Source organism: Mustela erminea, chromosome 6, assembly GCF_009829155.1.
Source record: "Mustela erminea isolate mMusErm1 chromosome 6, mMusErm1.Pri, whole genome shotgun sequence".
Classification (NCBI taxonomy): domain Eukaryota; kingdom Metazoa; phylum Chordata; class Mammalia; order Carnivora; family Mustelidae; genus Mustela; species Mustela erminea.
The window spans coordinates 122,379,572-122,394,399 of record NC_045619.1 but is presented as its reverse complement, the minus strand read 5'-3'; the positions used below and the strand labels follow the sequence as shown (position 1 = coordinate 122,394,399).

General features: G+C 40.4%; 1 protein-coding gene across 10 annotated transcripts in view; it reads right to left on the bottom strand.

Moving 5' to 3' along the window:
- The window catches only part of CACNB2 (calcium voltage-gated channel auxiliary subunit beta 2), a 377,317-nt gene that overhangs the window by 150,781 nt on the left and 211,708 nt on the right, over positions 1 to 14,828 (bottom strand). Inside the window, exon 1 of one of the 10 annotated variants that reach the window (XM_032349541.1) lies at positions 13,320 to 14,130. The exons of 8 other annotated variants lie outside the window; for them this stretch is intronic. In XM_032349541.1, the coding sequence (XP_032205432.1) occupies positions 13,320 to 13,403 (84 nt within the window). In that variant the 5' untranslated portion in view covers positions 13,404 to 14,130. Of the gene's footprint in view, positions 1 to 8,050; positions 8,677 to 13,319; positions 14,131 to 14,828 lie in introns of those variants that run through there. One more of the 10 variants, XM_032349546.1, reaches the window with a different exon arrangement.

Sequence of the window (14,828 nt, the reverse complement as noted above, 5' to 3'; positions counted from 1 at the left end):
GTATGTCCGTAATTATTTATTTTTCTCCAAATCAAGGCAGGCACAACACAAATCAGCGTAGAGAAGGAAGCTGATTTATTCTTACCATCATTTCTGTTCCCTACACAAGTCTTCAAGATTTTCTCTCATATTTTATTCTTTGCCAGTAAACCTTAACTTTAGTTTGGAAATGTGATCCTCTCCAGGCTGCACATCAGCACCCGTGCAAGCGTGTCCCAATGACACGTGGGCTTCTGGAGATAGCTGCTGGATAAACACTTTCCCAAAAGCAAATCCCATACCGATTGGGTTGACAATTCTAACACCTTATTCATTAAATAAATGAAACAAAAAATGAAATGAAATGAAATAAATGAAACAAAAAAACTGTGACAAAAAATATGAAGGAACATACAGGTTAGCCCCAAGGCTCAAGAAAGCAAACAGAGAAACCAGGAGACTGACCTTATGAGAGGAGCCGCACAGGACAAGGAAGGGCTTGGATTCTGCAGCTGGCTTAGCCAGCGCTGAAATTCTGGTTCCACCGCTTAGCTGTGTGCTCTTAGGCACATTTAAAAAATATTTTACAACTTCCTGAATCCCTGGGCACCTGGGTTGCTTAGCGTCTGCCTTCAGCTCAGGTGAGGATCCCGGGGTCCTGGGATCCAGCCCTGGAGTCAGGCTCCCTGCTCAGCGGGAATTCTGCTCCTCCCTTTCCCTGTGCATAACCCACCCCCCCCAGGCTCTCTTTCACTCTCTCTCAAATAAATAAATAAAATCTTTTTTAAAAATTAAAAAAAAAAAAAACTCAAACCTTCCTGAATCACAGTTTCCTTATCTGTAAACTGTGGGTGGTAAGACAATTATTTTGAATGATTATTATATATAAATCATTTGATCTAGTGCCCGACATAAATATCCAATAACTAATATCTGTTATCCTCGTCCTTGTCCACCTGTCAGCCTTGCACAGCCGGCTGCTAACCCTTCAGGAAGGCTGTGCCGCTTTGTTGGGGAGAAAGAGAAATCGGAATTAAGATACAAAAGTAGGAGCAGACACAAATCCACCTGGGTTTAGGGTGGGAGGAAGCGCAGTAAGGGTTCCGTAAACCTTGCTGAATGATGAACAAACGAGGATCCCCACAGACCATGAGGACCTTCACCGAGAAGGTTCTTTATGATCCCTCCACGGCGCAGGGCAAAGTGAGGCTGGCTGGTCACTGAAGAGAAGTGATTTTGCTTCATAGCAAAGTTTTCTTCTTCTTCTTTTATCCCCCCAAACCACGGCATCTATGGAGCTTCCTGTACTACCAACAGTGAAAATCTCCAGAAAGAGGGGCACATGTGTGTGCACAAGAGCCACATGCTGAGCTGATGTTCTGATGACTGTGGCCTTGGGAAGAGGCATTCGGCAGCTCCCTCCCAACTGCCCCTGACCCCCAAGAAAGTAACAGAAGAGAAGGAACGTGGCCTCGTTGGTGAACTCGTCCATGCAGGAACTGTAACAAGCCGGAGGCACCAAGGGGCTCTGGGCTTCTGATCTGTCAGCTGCACAAAACCAAATCAGAACTGGTGTAGTTTTCACTGGGCAAAATTCCTTTTTGGGTCATCGTGACATGGGCTGAACAAAAGCCCAAGTCCTCAGTCCCTAAGTGATCTCCCCTGATCTCCATCCCGGAAGTGCTCTTTCCCGGAAGTCAATACAAAGGCAACACCCTTAACGTGTCAGGTGGGCCTTTGGCCACCCAAGCCTCTGAAGATGGAGTTACTGCGATCACAGTGGCTGGTACAGACCAGCTGTCGTGTACAAACTACTCTTCCAAGTGACTTACGCATAGATTAACTTAACCCTCCCAACCATCCCTAAGCCAAGTCCTACCACCCTCCCTGTTTTCCAGATGAGCTGAGAGTGCTGGTGACATGGCACCGCTACGAAGCGACAGAGCCAGGGGCTGAACTCTGGCCACATGGCTCCCGAGTCGATAGCAACCAGCATGCTGTAAACCCGAGGTGTAAACCCAAGCGCAACTGCCAGGGGGTGAGTGACCATAATCTCCAGCGGCACAGAGGTGGCAGAGGAGAAGTCGGTCCTACTCTGGACAAGCCACCGAAACTTTCAAAACCTTTGTTTTCCGTATCTACACGATGGGAATAATAATATCAGGTGACACACCCAGCGTGAGGATTCAACTTCCATACTGAGGATCATCCCATCTTGTGGCTTCCAATGCCTTCAGAAGCAACAGGGACCAGATTCATCAGAAAGTTTCACCCTCTCCCACTTCGTGCAAGGAAGTGAGAAAAGTCAATAAAGTTCGAAGTTCTGGGATCCCAACAGAAAACAATGGACAAAAGCCATCAATCAACATTCACTGAAGACCAATAACCAATATTTATACAACTCCAAGTACGCGAAATATATTAACTGATTTGGTTTTCACACTGACCTTACAAAGTGACTTGAGATTTAAAAAAAAAAAAAACAAGGGGCACCTGGGTGGCTCATTGGGTTAAGCCTCTGCCTTTGGCTCAGGTCATGATCCCAGGGTCCTGGGATGGAGCCCTGCATTGGGCTCTCTGCTCAGCAGGGAGCCTGCTTCCTCCTCCCTCTCTGCCTTTCCCTGGCCTACTTGTGATCTCTGTCAAATAAATAAATAAATGAATAAATAAATAAATAAATAAAATATTTTTAAAAAACAAGATACAGAGTTTAATAACTCACCCAAAGACACAAAACTAAGGAAGAAACAACTATGGCTAAAAAAAATATGAAAAAATATTTAACCTCACCATAATAAAAAAATACACAGATGTTTAAAAATGAGATATTTTTGCCTATCAAATTATTTTAACACTATTTTTATTTTTTTATTTTTATTTTTAAAAATGAGATATAATTGACATATAACATTATATTAGTTTGAGGTGTATAAAACCTCAATATATAGATGTTTGATATATAGATGCACTTCAATATATAGATGGTTTGATATATAGATGCACTTCATGTTATCAAATGGTCACCACAATAAGTCTAGTTCATGTACGTTGCTACACATAGTTATAATTTTTTTTCTTGTGATGAGAACTTTTAAGATCCAGTCTTTTAAGAAACTTCCAAATATACAATATAGTATTGTGAATTATAGTCACCATGCTGTACATTACATCCCTGGGACTAATTCATCATATAACTGGAGGTTGGTACCTTTTGACTAACTGCACCCATTTCGCCCACCTTCCACATGCAAGCGCAGTTACAGAGCATTTGTCTTTCTCTGACGGACTCATTTCAGTCAGCATACTGTCCTCAAGGGCTACCTGTGTTGTTGCGAATGGTAGGACTTCCCTTCCATGGCTGGATAATATTCCACCCCGTCAAATTAATCATTTGAAAAATGATAGCCAATACTGCAGGGAAATGAACTCATACAATGTTGGTAGATGTCTCACTTAAGGCAACGTTTCTGAAAAGCAATTTGGAAAGGCATGCTACTCTCTTAAAAAGTATATATTCAGGAATTCTCTTTTCCAGAATCTATGTGAAGGAAATAAAGATGCCAAGAAATACGTACGAGAATGTTCCCACGGGCTGAAACACACACACGTCGTCTATATGTACATGTGTGTATGCGTATATACACATGTGCTTGTATGTATAAAACAATGTATGCGTATATACACATGTGCTTGTATGTATAAAACAATGTAAATATCCGACAGGGGGAGAATGGCTCAATTACAGAAAGTACTTTGAAAATTATATTCTGTAAGCATGGACTCCTTTTTTAGTGTCGAAAGAATGATGGGAATTTTAAGTAATGATGTGCTTTTCTTTTTAACCAGATGACAGCTCCCCCCACCACTTGGATTAGCTTTCTGATGAAGCACCATTAAGATGAAAACTTGTGACTAATAGTTTGAGCTCACCCCAGGTTCATTCTTTTTAAAACATAGAATTTGCTGAAAAGGAAATTCTGGCTATCCTCCCAACATTTCCTTCCCTGTTTTGCAACCAGGAGGGCAAAACCACACTTTCTGCCTCTCTCTGTAGCTCCCAACTAGGAGCTACAGAGAGAGGCAGAATTTTGGAGACATTGTAAAGCATCTGGGGGCTTCCGCGCACTAGTGGCAGAGGAGGAGAAAGGGGAATTGGTGCCTGACTGACTCAGTGGGTTAAGCCTCTGTCTTTGGCTCAGGTCCTGGTCTCGGGGTCCTGGGATCGAGCCCCAAATCAGGGTCTCAGCTCAGCGGGGAGCCTGCTTCTCCCTCTCTCTCTGTCTGCCTCTCTGCCTACTTGTGATCTCTGTCTGTGTCAAATAAATAAATAAAAATCTTAAAAAAAAAAAAAAGTAAATGCAGCAAGAAGCTGCAGCAGTTCTCTTAGGTCTGCAGTGCAAGGATTCCTTCAGGGTTTAAAGAGGCTGGGTCATTGCTTCTCACCTTAATCCCAAAGATGTAACATGTGACCAAAAAGCCAGTCACTGGGCTCAGACCCTCTTTTCTTGAACACCAGCGGTCATCATTTGAGACTCTGCAAAGCCCTTTTAAATGTGGAAGAAAGACAGAGTCTGCTATAGTCTGTGCGTCTCCTTTGAAATCAGGCACAACCTTCTGTAATATGAGTCAACAACAATCCTCTTGGGGGTCTACTATGTGTGTAAACACTTTGCTCACGTTACGTCACTTCATCTTCACTACAGGGGGGCACAGGGGGAACCGAACCACAGACAGAACGGTATGCCTCAAGTCGCTCACTGCCAACACACTGCAAAGTTGTGTTTCTGCCTGTGGTCTGACCTCTAAGTGGATGCCCCTTCCCTTTCTATGAATCGCAAATCATTAACTTCTCTGAAATTAAAAAGTTAGAGGCTCACTCATCTCATCGAACCATCCAGTCTGCGTAAGAACACCTGTGAGACCAGCTCTGCTAAATGATGATGAACACAGGATCCGCTTGGAGAGCTCACTAAAACGAGGACTGCTGCTGTACGTGTGAAGTGGGGCCAGAGATTCTGCATCCCTACCAAGCTCTGAGGTGAAGCTGGAACTGCTGGTCCATGGAGCAAAATTCTGGCTAAAAGGAGTCCAGTAGAAGCTACCATAGGACTATTTAAATTTAATTACATATTCAATTCTTACGTTGCCTCATTTCAGGTGCTCAACAGCCACATGTGGCTACCATATTGGACGCCACAGATACAGACTATTTCAATCATCAGAAAAAGTTCTTCTGTCTAGGGCATGCCGAAAGCAAGATAGCTACTTCTAAGGGTGGGGAGTTGGCGGCCCATTTCCTAGTGAACTCACTTATTAACTTCTAAACTGAAAAGACACATACCTCCTCCCTTCTTACAACTCTCACTACTGGCCCCATTCCAAACTCTTAACAAGACACGACAAGGAAATATACCTCCTTAAAGATGGAAGTCCTCTCAAATGTAGCATGTTTTTACATGTTTCTTATTAAAAGTAAGACCACCTCAATGACAATTCTTAACTTCCCAAAAAATTAAAATTTGGATATGGGTGTATTAGAAATACCAAATTTAGGCTACCGTTACCTATACTATAGCAAAGTAAAGGATATTTCAAATAGACAATAATAATGACAAAACTACAAAAAATATTAGTAACACAAATAGAACATTCGACTCACAGGAAGAAAAACAGAAAAAGGACTTTGGAGCTAAAAGAAATGGAAAATAATTTATTTTTTTATATGCACATAACTGTTCTTTATGATACCAGTAAAATTAAGCAGATCTGGCTAGTTATAAAACCTAGAAGAATTACTAAAGTCAGTTTTCTTAAATAGCTATACAGACCTCTTCTTATAAAACAAATACAAATCTAAGGACTCAATGAATATTTTAGTCTAGTTTTCAAACTTTTTCTTTTTTCTTTTCTTTTCTTTCTTTCTTTTTTGTTTTGTTTTGTTTTGTTTTGTTTGGAGGGGGTGGAAGGGCAGCCGGAGAGGGGGAGAGAGATTCTTACCATGCCCAGCACAGACCCTGGCACGGGCTCAATCCCACGACCCTGAGATCGTGACCTGAAGCCAAAATCAAGAGTCAGACGCTTAACCAATTGAGCCAGCCAGGTGTCCCCCAGATTTTTTTTTTAAAAAATTTAATACTTAAATCCAGAAAAGTTTCCAAATTTGGTCTCGATAAGCAAAATGGCCTAAATTAATAAATTGACTAAATTAATAGCATGCTTCAAATCCTTTAAGTTCCTGTTGTCACACTTAGGGCAGCATTTTTAAAAAAGTATATATATATAGTGACTCATACTGTAACTGTTTAACATGATTGCAGACTTTAAATATTTTTTTCTTCATTATAGAACATATGGTTCCTTAAATTATGCAAAAAATGATAGAAATTATTCATGAAAAAATTGGCTTCTGTGCATAACCATACCCAACAGGTGTGTATTTTAAACACACGGGGGCTAATTAATGAATGTTTGTATTCCTGAAATACTCGTTGGGGTGTATTCTAAGAAATAATTTCTGTGTTCTCTTACACTCTTTATTAAAAAGTAACGAAAACCTGGAACTCATTTTCAGGAGTGCTTTCCTAAAATGCTAACATCATTCCTCAAAATACTTTTTCTTCTTTGACAGCTTATGCTTGGGTGCAACCCTGAAATAGTTTGAAAATTCCGCATGAGCCACAAGCAGGGCAGACCGGAACAAGGGACAGGAAGGCTTACACGTTGCATGAGTTTCCGCGCTATTCACTTTGTAGGAGTTTTAAGGGAATTATTCTGAAAACTTAGAATTTTGCAACTTTAAATCCTGAGGAACATCTGAAGGGGGCCTATCCTGCTCATTAAATAATTTTTGCTCATCTTGACAGTGACCTGAGAGCATAGATCAAAAGACAAAAGAAGGTCTTAAAAAACACTGACCAAAATAGAAAAAAACCATTTTGAAATGGATGGCAAAAACCTTCAGCTCTCATTCTGGAATTGTATCTGTCATCGTGATCTTAGGCCAATGGTTGGAATAAAGGAATCAGATTAAATAGAAGACTGTGTGATTTCAACTTGCTATGTTTAAAGTAGAAATTTCAGTTGCTTTTCGGGAAATTTCTTTTCTTCTGGCTGCATGACAAGAAGTGAAATCATCTCATTCTGGGATGCCTACACACACCTAAAAAGGGAATTTGGTTTTTAGTGGAATATGACCAGAAAACTGAAATTCACTATTTAATGCAAGTTTATTTCTTAACAGTTAAGCTGTGGTATTATTTACTGAACACAGAGTTGATAAATCTTTCTAAAATCAGATCAAATTATCATCACAGTTCATCAAGTTATGAAGGAATCAGAAATGTAATTATTGAACTTGGCTCAAATTCAGTATTTCAAAGGAACATATGGTTTAAAATACCTTTTGACGCTTTCAAAACTGTGTCTATAATTCTTAACGTTTAACTTCATTTTTTATTTGGCTATGAGAAACACTAACTGTTCATAATGCACAATGTATGGATCAATGTGAATTTTTACATATTTTACGGGTTGAGAACAATGTGGTACTCTCTATATATAGTCTTAATTTAAATATTTTTTAATGTTTAAGGAATGCATTTAGTGTTTAAGGTTAAGAGTGACATTTTACTAATGGTTTACTATTTACAAATGATCCGAAGAGTATTTTATGACAATAAAAATTCTCAATTCGATTACTTTGAATTTTACTTAACAGATATGATTTCATTGGTAAGTCAAGGATTTTTCGTTAAAGAATCTTAATTGCTGTCATTACACTATAGGGATTTTTTAAAACACATTTTCATAGATGTAACCATTTCAAATCCAAGTTCCAGTACAAAAATAATCTCAAATACAACAAATAATAAAATTACAAAACATGTTTGATTTCAAATTTTGTTCTGAACTGTTTCCGCATTTGTCCTAGTCCTTCAGAAATGAGCGATTTGTTTGAGATTTCTGTGATGCCAGGCACTTGAGAGGAAAGTTTAAAAACAGACTTGGAAATGGTTAAAAAAAAACTGATTAAAAATGCTAGACGTCAATGACTTTAAAAAGACTTTCTTACCGCTTCAGAATGCTCACTGCCATCATCGTACATGTTTCTTCTCCGCCTGGAACTAGAGTCTCAGCGTGGCCATCAACAAGTCCTTTTGCAGGAAGCTAAAGTGCGTTATCCTAGTGATTCTGTTTCCACAGCTGGGATATAGTGCTATTAGTTTCCCACGCTTGGCAATGCTCTTAAAATAGTCTCTCAGACACCGAAAGACAAAAAATGACTATTTGCAAGCACTTCAGGAAATGATGGTCTGGCAGACTGAGTGAAAATTCCACAACTGAACAAAATCGGTTTTTGATGTAGTATATTAATTGATTACTAAAAGCAAAACAGAACCAAGAAAATATTGGGTCAGGGAACAGTCATTCACTCTTTTGGTAAGTAGTTTTATCACCTGACCCACACCTACACACAGAAAGCTCCTCGTTCTCAATGGAGGGCTAGCAAACATTATAGGAACTCAGGTGGACAGGGAAAAAACATACCACTCATAATTCCTTTCCATTTATTGAAATAAGTAGAAAGATTTTCTAGGAATTTAAAGGGAATTTGAGTATGAGTTTGTATAAAATTAAAAGACTGAGTAACTTACTGGATATGATATTTTAGCCAAATCAGCTCACATATCCTATCATTATAATTTCAATAAGATACATGTATACATTTCTCTCTTGGTCTGCGTTTGTTTCAAACTGTGAATAATTCGTGTGGGAAGGTACACAAAGAAATCCATGAATGATTAATACTACACTGGTCCTTAAATGAAAAATAATCTGTCTCTTTTGTTAACTTTCAGGTGGCATATAAAAGAATGTCACATTGTTCTGTCTCAACATTATGACTCAAAGAAAATATTTCAACAAAATGCTTCATTTTCCCACAGTCTTTTAAAAAATGATAACAAAAATCTTGCCAAACATCCTTGTAGTACAAGGACAGGATTTCTGCCAAGGAAGCCGTGATGTTTTAATTAGAAATAATTTAACCAAATACTGGACAGGCTTAATTGGTTGTACAGATCAAAATACAGTAATGTAGCAAAAAAAGCTCAACCTTGAGTGGTGTTTGGGAGGAAAAAACAAAACAAAACCAAACAAGCACAAATGCAAACCATGTCCAAGCATCCAACTCACCTCATACTTGTAAATAACTGGTCATCAAAGAGTTTGTGAAATGAAGGAAGACGGAGATTTATGAAGACACCTTGCAGAGCAGCTGGACCTCTCCTATTCTGATGAGAATCTCAAGGTCAGAGAGGTTAAATAACTTACCCAAAGTCAATCAGCTAGATTGCCTGCAGGGAACAAACTAACCCCTAGATAATGTCCTCAGCTAAACTCCAGGACGGGACACACAATACAGCGGAGAGCAAAAGTACAAAGAAACAAGAGTGGGCTGAGTTCCGGAAACAGTCTTAACTATCAACTCCATCGGTCGTTAACCTTGAGATCCAGGGCAATTCACATAGGGCCTCTGGACACTTGTTTTCATCCTTAAACCAAGTGGACAAGATTGGAAAAATTGCCACCTCTCCTTCTACCTTCCCAAAACTGTGCATATGAATAAGACAGCCTTTTGCTTAAAATGTTACCATAAGCAAACAAAAACAGAATTTGTATAGACTTCTGGATTTTATGAGAACTCTTCAGTTTCCTGTGAGTGTTGAACCCTATTATGCACACTAAGAGGAAAGAAAGCTAAAGAATAATGGAGAAAGAAATACTGCAGGGAAATGGGACTTTGGCATAGAGAGGGAAATCAGGAAAGCAGATAAAAGCAAGTATAGTAATTTATGTAGTGACACATGGGAGAAAGCTGCAGGTCCCAGGTAATACTCTGAGAACAGGCAGGGGGAAAAGGAATAGGCTGAAGATGTTGGAAAAAAAGACAAGAGTAGACCAGAAAAATGAGCTGCATTGAAGGCCGCATTATTTTAAAAGGCATTCACCAAAGTAACCGCCATATTAACATTTTTACCGTAGTTTATGACATGGAATGTACTACCCGCATATTAGTTTGTTCTTAAAGCAGCCCAATTTGATTGGTATTATTATCCTTACGATTCTACAAGAAAACAAAACTGGTATTCAGAGATGCTGAGCACCGTGGACAAAGCCAGAGAGCTCCTAAGAGTGCACAAGGCAAGGATGTGAATTTGGACGCTCTAGCTCAAATGCACACGTTTCTCAAGCACAGCACGCTGCCTGTCTAATCACAGCTTTAAAAAAAAAAAAGGCGGCGGGGCGGGGGGGGGGGGGGGGGGGGGGGGCGGGATGCTATTAAACACTGTGTGATCAGTAACTTCCTGGACCAGGAGACAGAAGGGAAAATGAGTAACTCATAAACTCATACCTCGCCTTTCAGAGCATAAAATCTTTTAAAACGTGAGGCAGATATTGTCACCAAGTAACTAGCAAGAGAAATAGTAAACAGATCCCAGGATCAGAGGATGGGTCTCCATGGACAACACAGAAGACTCCCCAACAGGAACAGGATTTGAACTAGGCCTGAGAAGAAAGTTGGGGTCATTGGGTACAAGACATTCTCAACTGAAGACAGACAGTATCCAATCAATCAGTCAATCAATCAAAGTTTATATGGGAACCACAGGCATTACATCTGCAAAGGCAAGCCTGAGCCCCCCAGGCTTGTGAGAGCCTTGAATGCCAAGTTGAGTTTGAAATTTATCCTATAAATAATAAGGAGCCACCCAAGATTATAAAACAGGGGCTTGAAATGTTAACATCTCTACTTAGGAAGGACTTCCTAAGTAAGCAGAAAGATTTCTGCTTTTCTAGGAAAAATGGCCTCTGAAGCAGAAAGGCCAGAGAGGGGTGGGGGAGAGAACTTGATGAATGTGAAAGACAGAGGAGACGGCGGATCAAAGGTGGTCAACTCAGACAAGAAGCCTTCCTCACTGGCAAAACCACGGAGCACATAGTTTATGAACTGGTTTAACAAGGATCTCGCTTCAGAGCCTACTCTCATTTTCTACAGCAGTATTTGCTAATGGACCTTATTTTTTACGGACTTTAAAATCAATTACTTCACAGGTAATTACTTGTATTTATTTACTTGTATTTTAAATTTAACTTTACGGGGTATGTATCTGGCTCAGTTGGAAGAGCAGGTGACTCTTGATCTCAGGGTTTTGAGTTGGAGCCCCGTGCTGGGTGCAGTGATTACTTAAATAAATAAATAAAACTTTAAAGAACTTCAAGATCTTTTCTCCTATTAACTTCCAAATATATATATATATATATATATAGAGAGAGAGAGAGAGAGAGAGAGTATAATTTTTTTTCAAGATTTATTTATTAACTTTAGAGAGAGAGTGTGTGCAAGTAGGGGTAGAGGCCAAGGGAGAGCGTCTCCATCAGCCTCCCTGCCGAGTGCAGAGCCTGATGCCTCACGGGGGTCTTGAACTCACGACCCCAAGATCATAACCCAAGGTGAAATTAAGAGTCTGACACTCAACGTACTAAGTCACTCAGGTGCCCCTCTATGACAGTATTATTAACTACAGTCACTATGCTATACATTACATTGCAGGACTTACTTATTTTATAACTAGAAGTTTGTGCCTTATGACCCCCCTCCAACCATTTCTTCCCCTATTTAAGAGAGTAGATCTTAAAGTTTCTCTTTACAAGAAAAAAAGCTGTAACTATGTGTGGTGATAGATTTTAACTAGACCCTACTGTCATTATTTTGTAATATATAATCATTAAATTGTACACCAGAAACTAATATAATGTTATATGTTAATTATGTCTCAAAATTCTTTTTAAAGATTTTATTTATTCATTTGACAGACAGAGATCACAAGTAGGCAGAGAGGCAGGAGACTCTCCGCTGAGCAGAGAGCCTGATGCGGAGCTCAATCCCAGGACCCTGAGATCATGACCTGAGCAGAAGGCAGAGGCTTTAACCCACTGAGCCACACAGGCACCCCTCAATTTTTTTTTTTTTTAAGAATTTTTAATCAATTCACCTAAGGCTACTTCTGTGTTAAAATTTCTAAAAGTACTACAGTACTCAAATAATCACTTTAAAAAAGCAACATGAAACAACACATAGTAATCACACAACATAAAGAAAGTTGGATAAAACTAGTAACATTTCTATGAATTTTACAAGTATTTACTGCTACTCACAAAACACTGGGAAGAAAAAGTCTTCAGATAAACATCTCTTAAGTAGTTATAACTAAAACAAAAATATCCACAGCGCTAATTTGGCCATTAGTGTTCTGAAATGCAAATTAAGTTGGATATGCTTTTTAAGAAGTATGGTTAAGAAGTCTTTAAAAGAAAGATGACTAAAAAGAACAGTACTTTCATATACAGAGAGAGAGCACAAGCCCACAAGAATAGGGTATTTGTTTGATTAGTTGCTGCATTCCTAATCCTAGAACAGCAACCTAGCCCCCAGAGTCGTGCTCAGAGCACACTTTTTTTTTTTAGATTTTCTTCATTTATTTGACAGAGAGAGATCACAAGTAGGCAGAGAGGCAGGCAGAGAGAGAGAGGGAGAAGCAGGCTCCCTGCCGAGCAGAGAGCCCGATGTGGGGCTTGATCCCAGGACCCTGAGATCATGACCCAAGCAGAAGGAAGAGGCTTTAACCCACCGAGCCACCCAGGCGCCGTCAGTGCACACTTTTTAACTGAATGGATGAACATGTTTCCCTGTTTCCATGCATTCGCATTCATTCATTCACTCCTTAAATATTTGTCATGTACTGCTATGGTATAAATAATTGGCTAGATATTGAGGCTTCCAGGGTCAATAAGGCAAACACAGGTCCTGGACTAGAGGAGCTTATAGCCTAGACTGGTGATTCCAAAGAGGTGTTCCAGAAATTCGCAGCAGCATTTCTGGTTGTCTCGACAATTGTGGGACATTACAGGCTGGCCGTGGGCAGTGGCCAGGGATATAAATGTCCTACATCGTGCACAAACATTCTCGTGTAATAACAAAATGGATGTGTGCACCCCTCATGCCCTTGGTCTTGCTGGAATGCATGCAGGTGAAAAATCTGTTTATAAAATGATCCGAACCCAGACTCTAACCCTATTAAGCGTACAAGCACGAAGCATTTTTGTAGAGATGTCAAACGTACTGAGTTTTCTACAAATGAAAGTAGTGCGTGAATCAACAGAAGATTGTACTTTGTTTGGAACTTTACGAAGAATTGTGAAATACTCTCTCCAGTAGCCACCCACCTGTGCCCCACACCACTGTCGACCAGCATTGACATCTGTCCCACCCACGGTACCTGCAGACAGGGGCAGACACCTGACTCCTTCATCGCGTCTTCCAGCGTGGTCATACCTGCGCCATCGCAAACTGAAATACACATGACTGAAGAATAAGCAAATTACTTCCTGAGGTTTTACATCACGTGGGAGCCGTTCACGTTAAGGTCGACTTTCATTTCAGGATCACGAAGGAGACCTGCGGGCGTATTTGTAAAAGAAACCGAATCTGCTAGAAACGGGACGAGCCGCTCCAGACAAGAAGGAAGCCAGATAATCACGTTTGGAGGAAGCAGATAAACTCAGTCCCGGTACAGAGACAAATGGGAGGAACCACTTCATAGAGGGCAGTCAGCAAAAACCTTTCTGAAGAATTACGCTTTAACTGAAAGCTTACAAATAAGAGGAAGGGACAGAAAGAACATTTCTAAGAAAAAAGAATAGCAGGTGCAAAGCCATGAGGTTGGAAAGAACTTGGCTTATTGGAGAAATTGGGGGGAAAAAATCAGTGATGATGAAGTACATTAGGTCAAGGGACGTGATGCTGCTGGTGATGGTGGGAATCTCAGGGCTGCCCTAAACGGGCAGGGCACAGGGCAGATGCTGGACTGGCGGGGTTGTATGGACGAATCAGGCTTCAGAGTGGAAGGGAAAAAGCTGGGTAGAGGTCTAGACTACGGTGGCCCCAGTGGGGTTCCCAGAACTCTGGCCCATCAAGTAGAGAAGGTGTGTAAGAAGCATCAGAGGTTGCACGGGGTGAGACATCTGGTCTCCTAGGATCTACAGCCCCAGTGCACCAGGAACATCCCTGTGAAAACCTTCTAAAGAAGTGCTGTTTGTTTGTTTCTTTCCCCACCCCCTTTTTTTAAAAAGAAAGAGTGTGCACAAGCAGGGGGGAGCAGCAGGCAGAGGGCAAAGCAGGCTCCCCACTGAGCAAGGAGTCTGATGCAGGACTCGATCCCAGGACCCTGGAATCATGACCTGAGCCCAAGGCAGATGCTTAACCGACTGAGCCACTCAGGTGTCCCTGTGTTGTTTGTTTTTCATATTTTACCTGCGAGTTAGTTCCTTCAGACACTACGAACAACAAAGAAAAAGTGAGATCAGACACGGAGAGCCTAAGCAGCTGAGCTCCTACCAGATACCTCTTTGATTCTAAGTGGAGCTCTTGGCTTTAGCAGGAGCTCTGCTGCAGCATAAAACGAAATAAAAGGAAGGAGACATTTATTCGAGAGGTATAATCATTCGTGTGATATCATTCATCACCTTGAGAAGAAATCACATGTAAAATCAACACCCAATGGTTAGCTATATATGGAAATCCCCGTTAAAAAAAATTTTTTTTAATATGACTTTTCTAACTAGGTTCATACCTTTGTAGATAGGAACAGCTACAGGTAAGATTTACAGAACATAAGCTCTTTATCTAGCATCCGAAAATCTAGAAAGCTCCAACAACAAGAGGTGGTGGAAATATCGAAGCCCCCTGAAACACACTATTCACATCTTCCCTTCAGAAGTGACTCCTG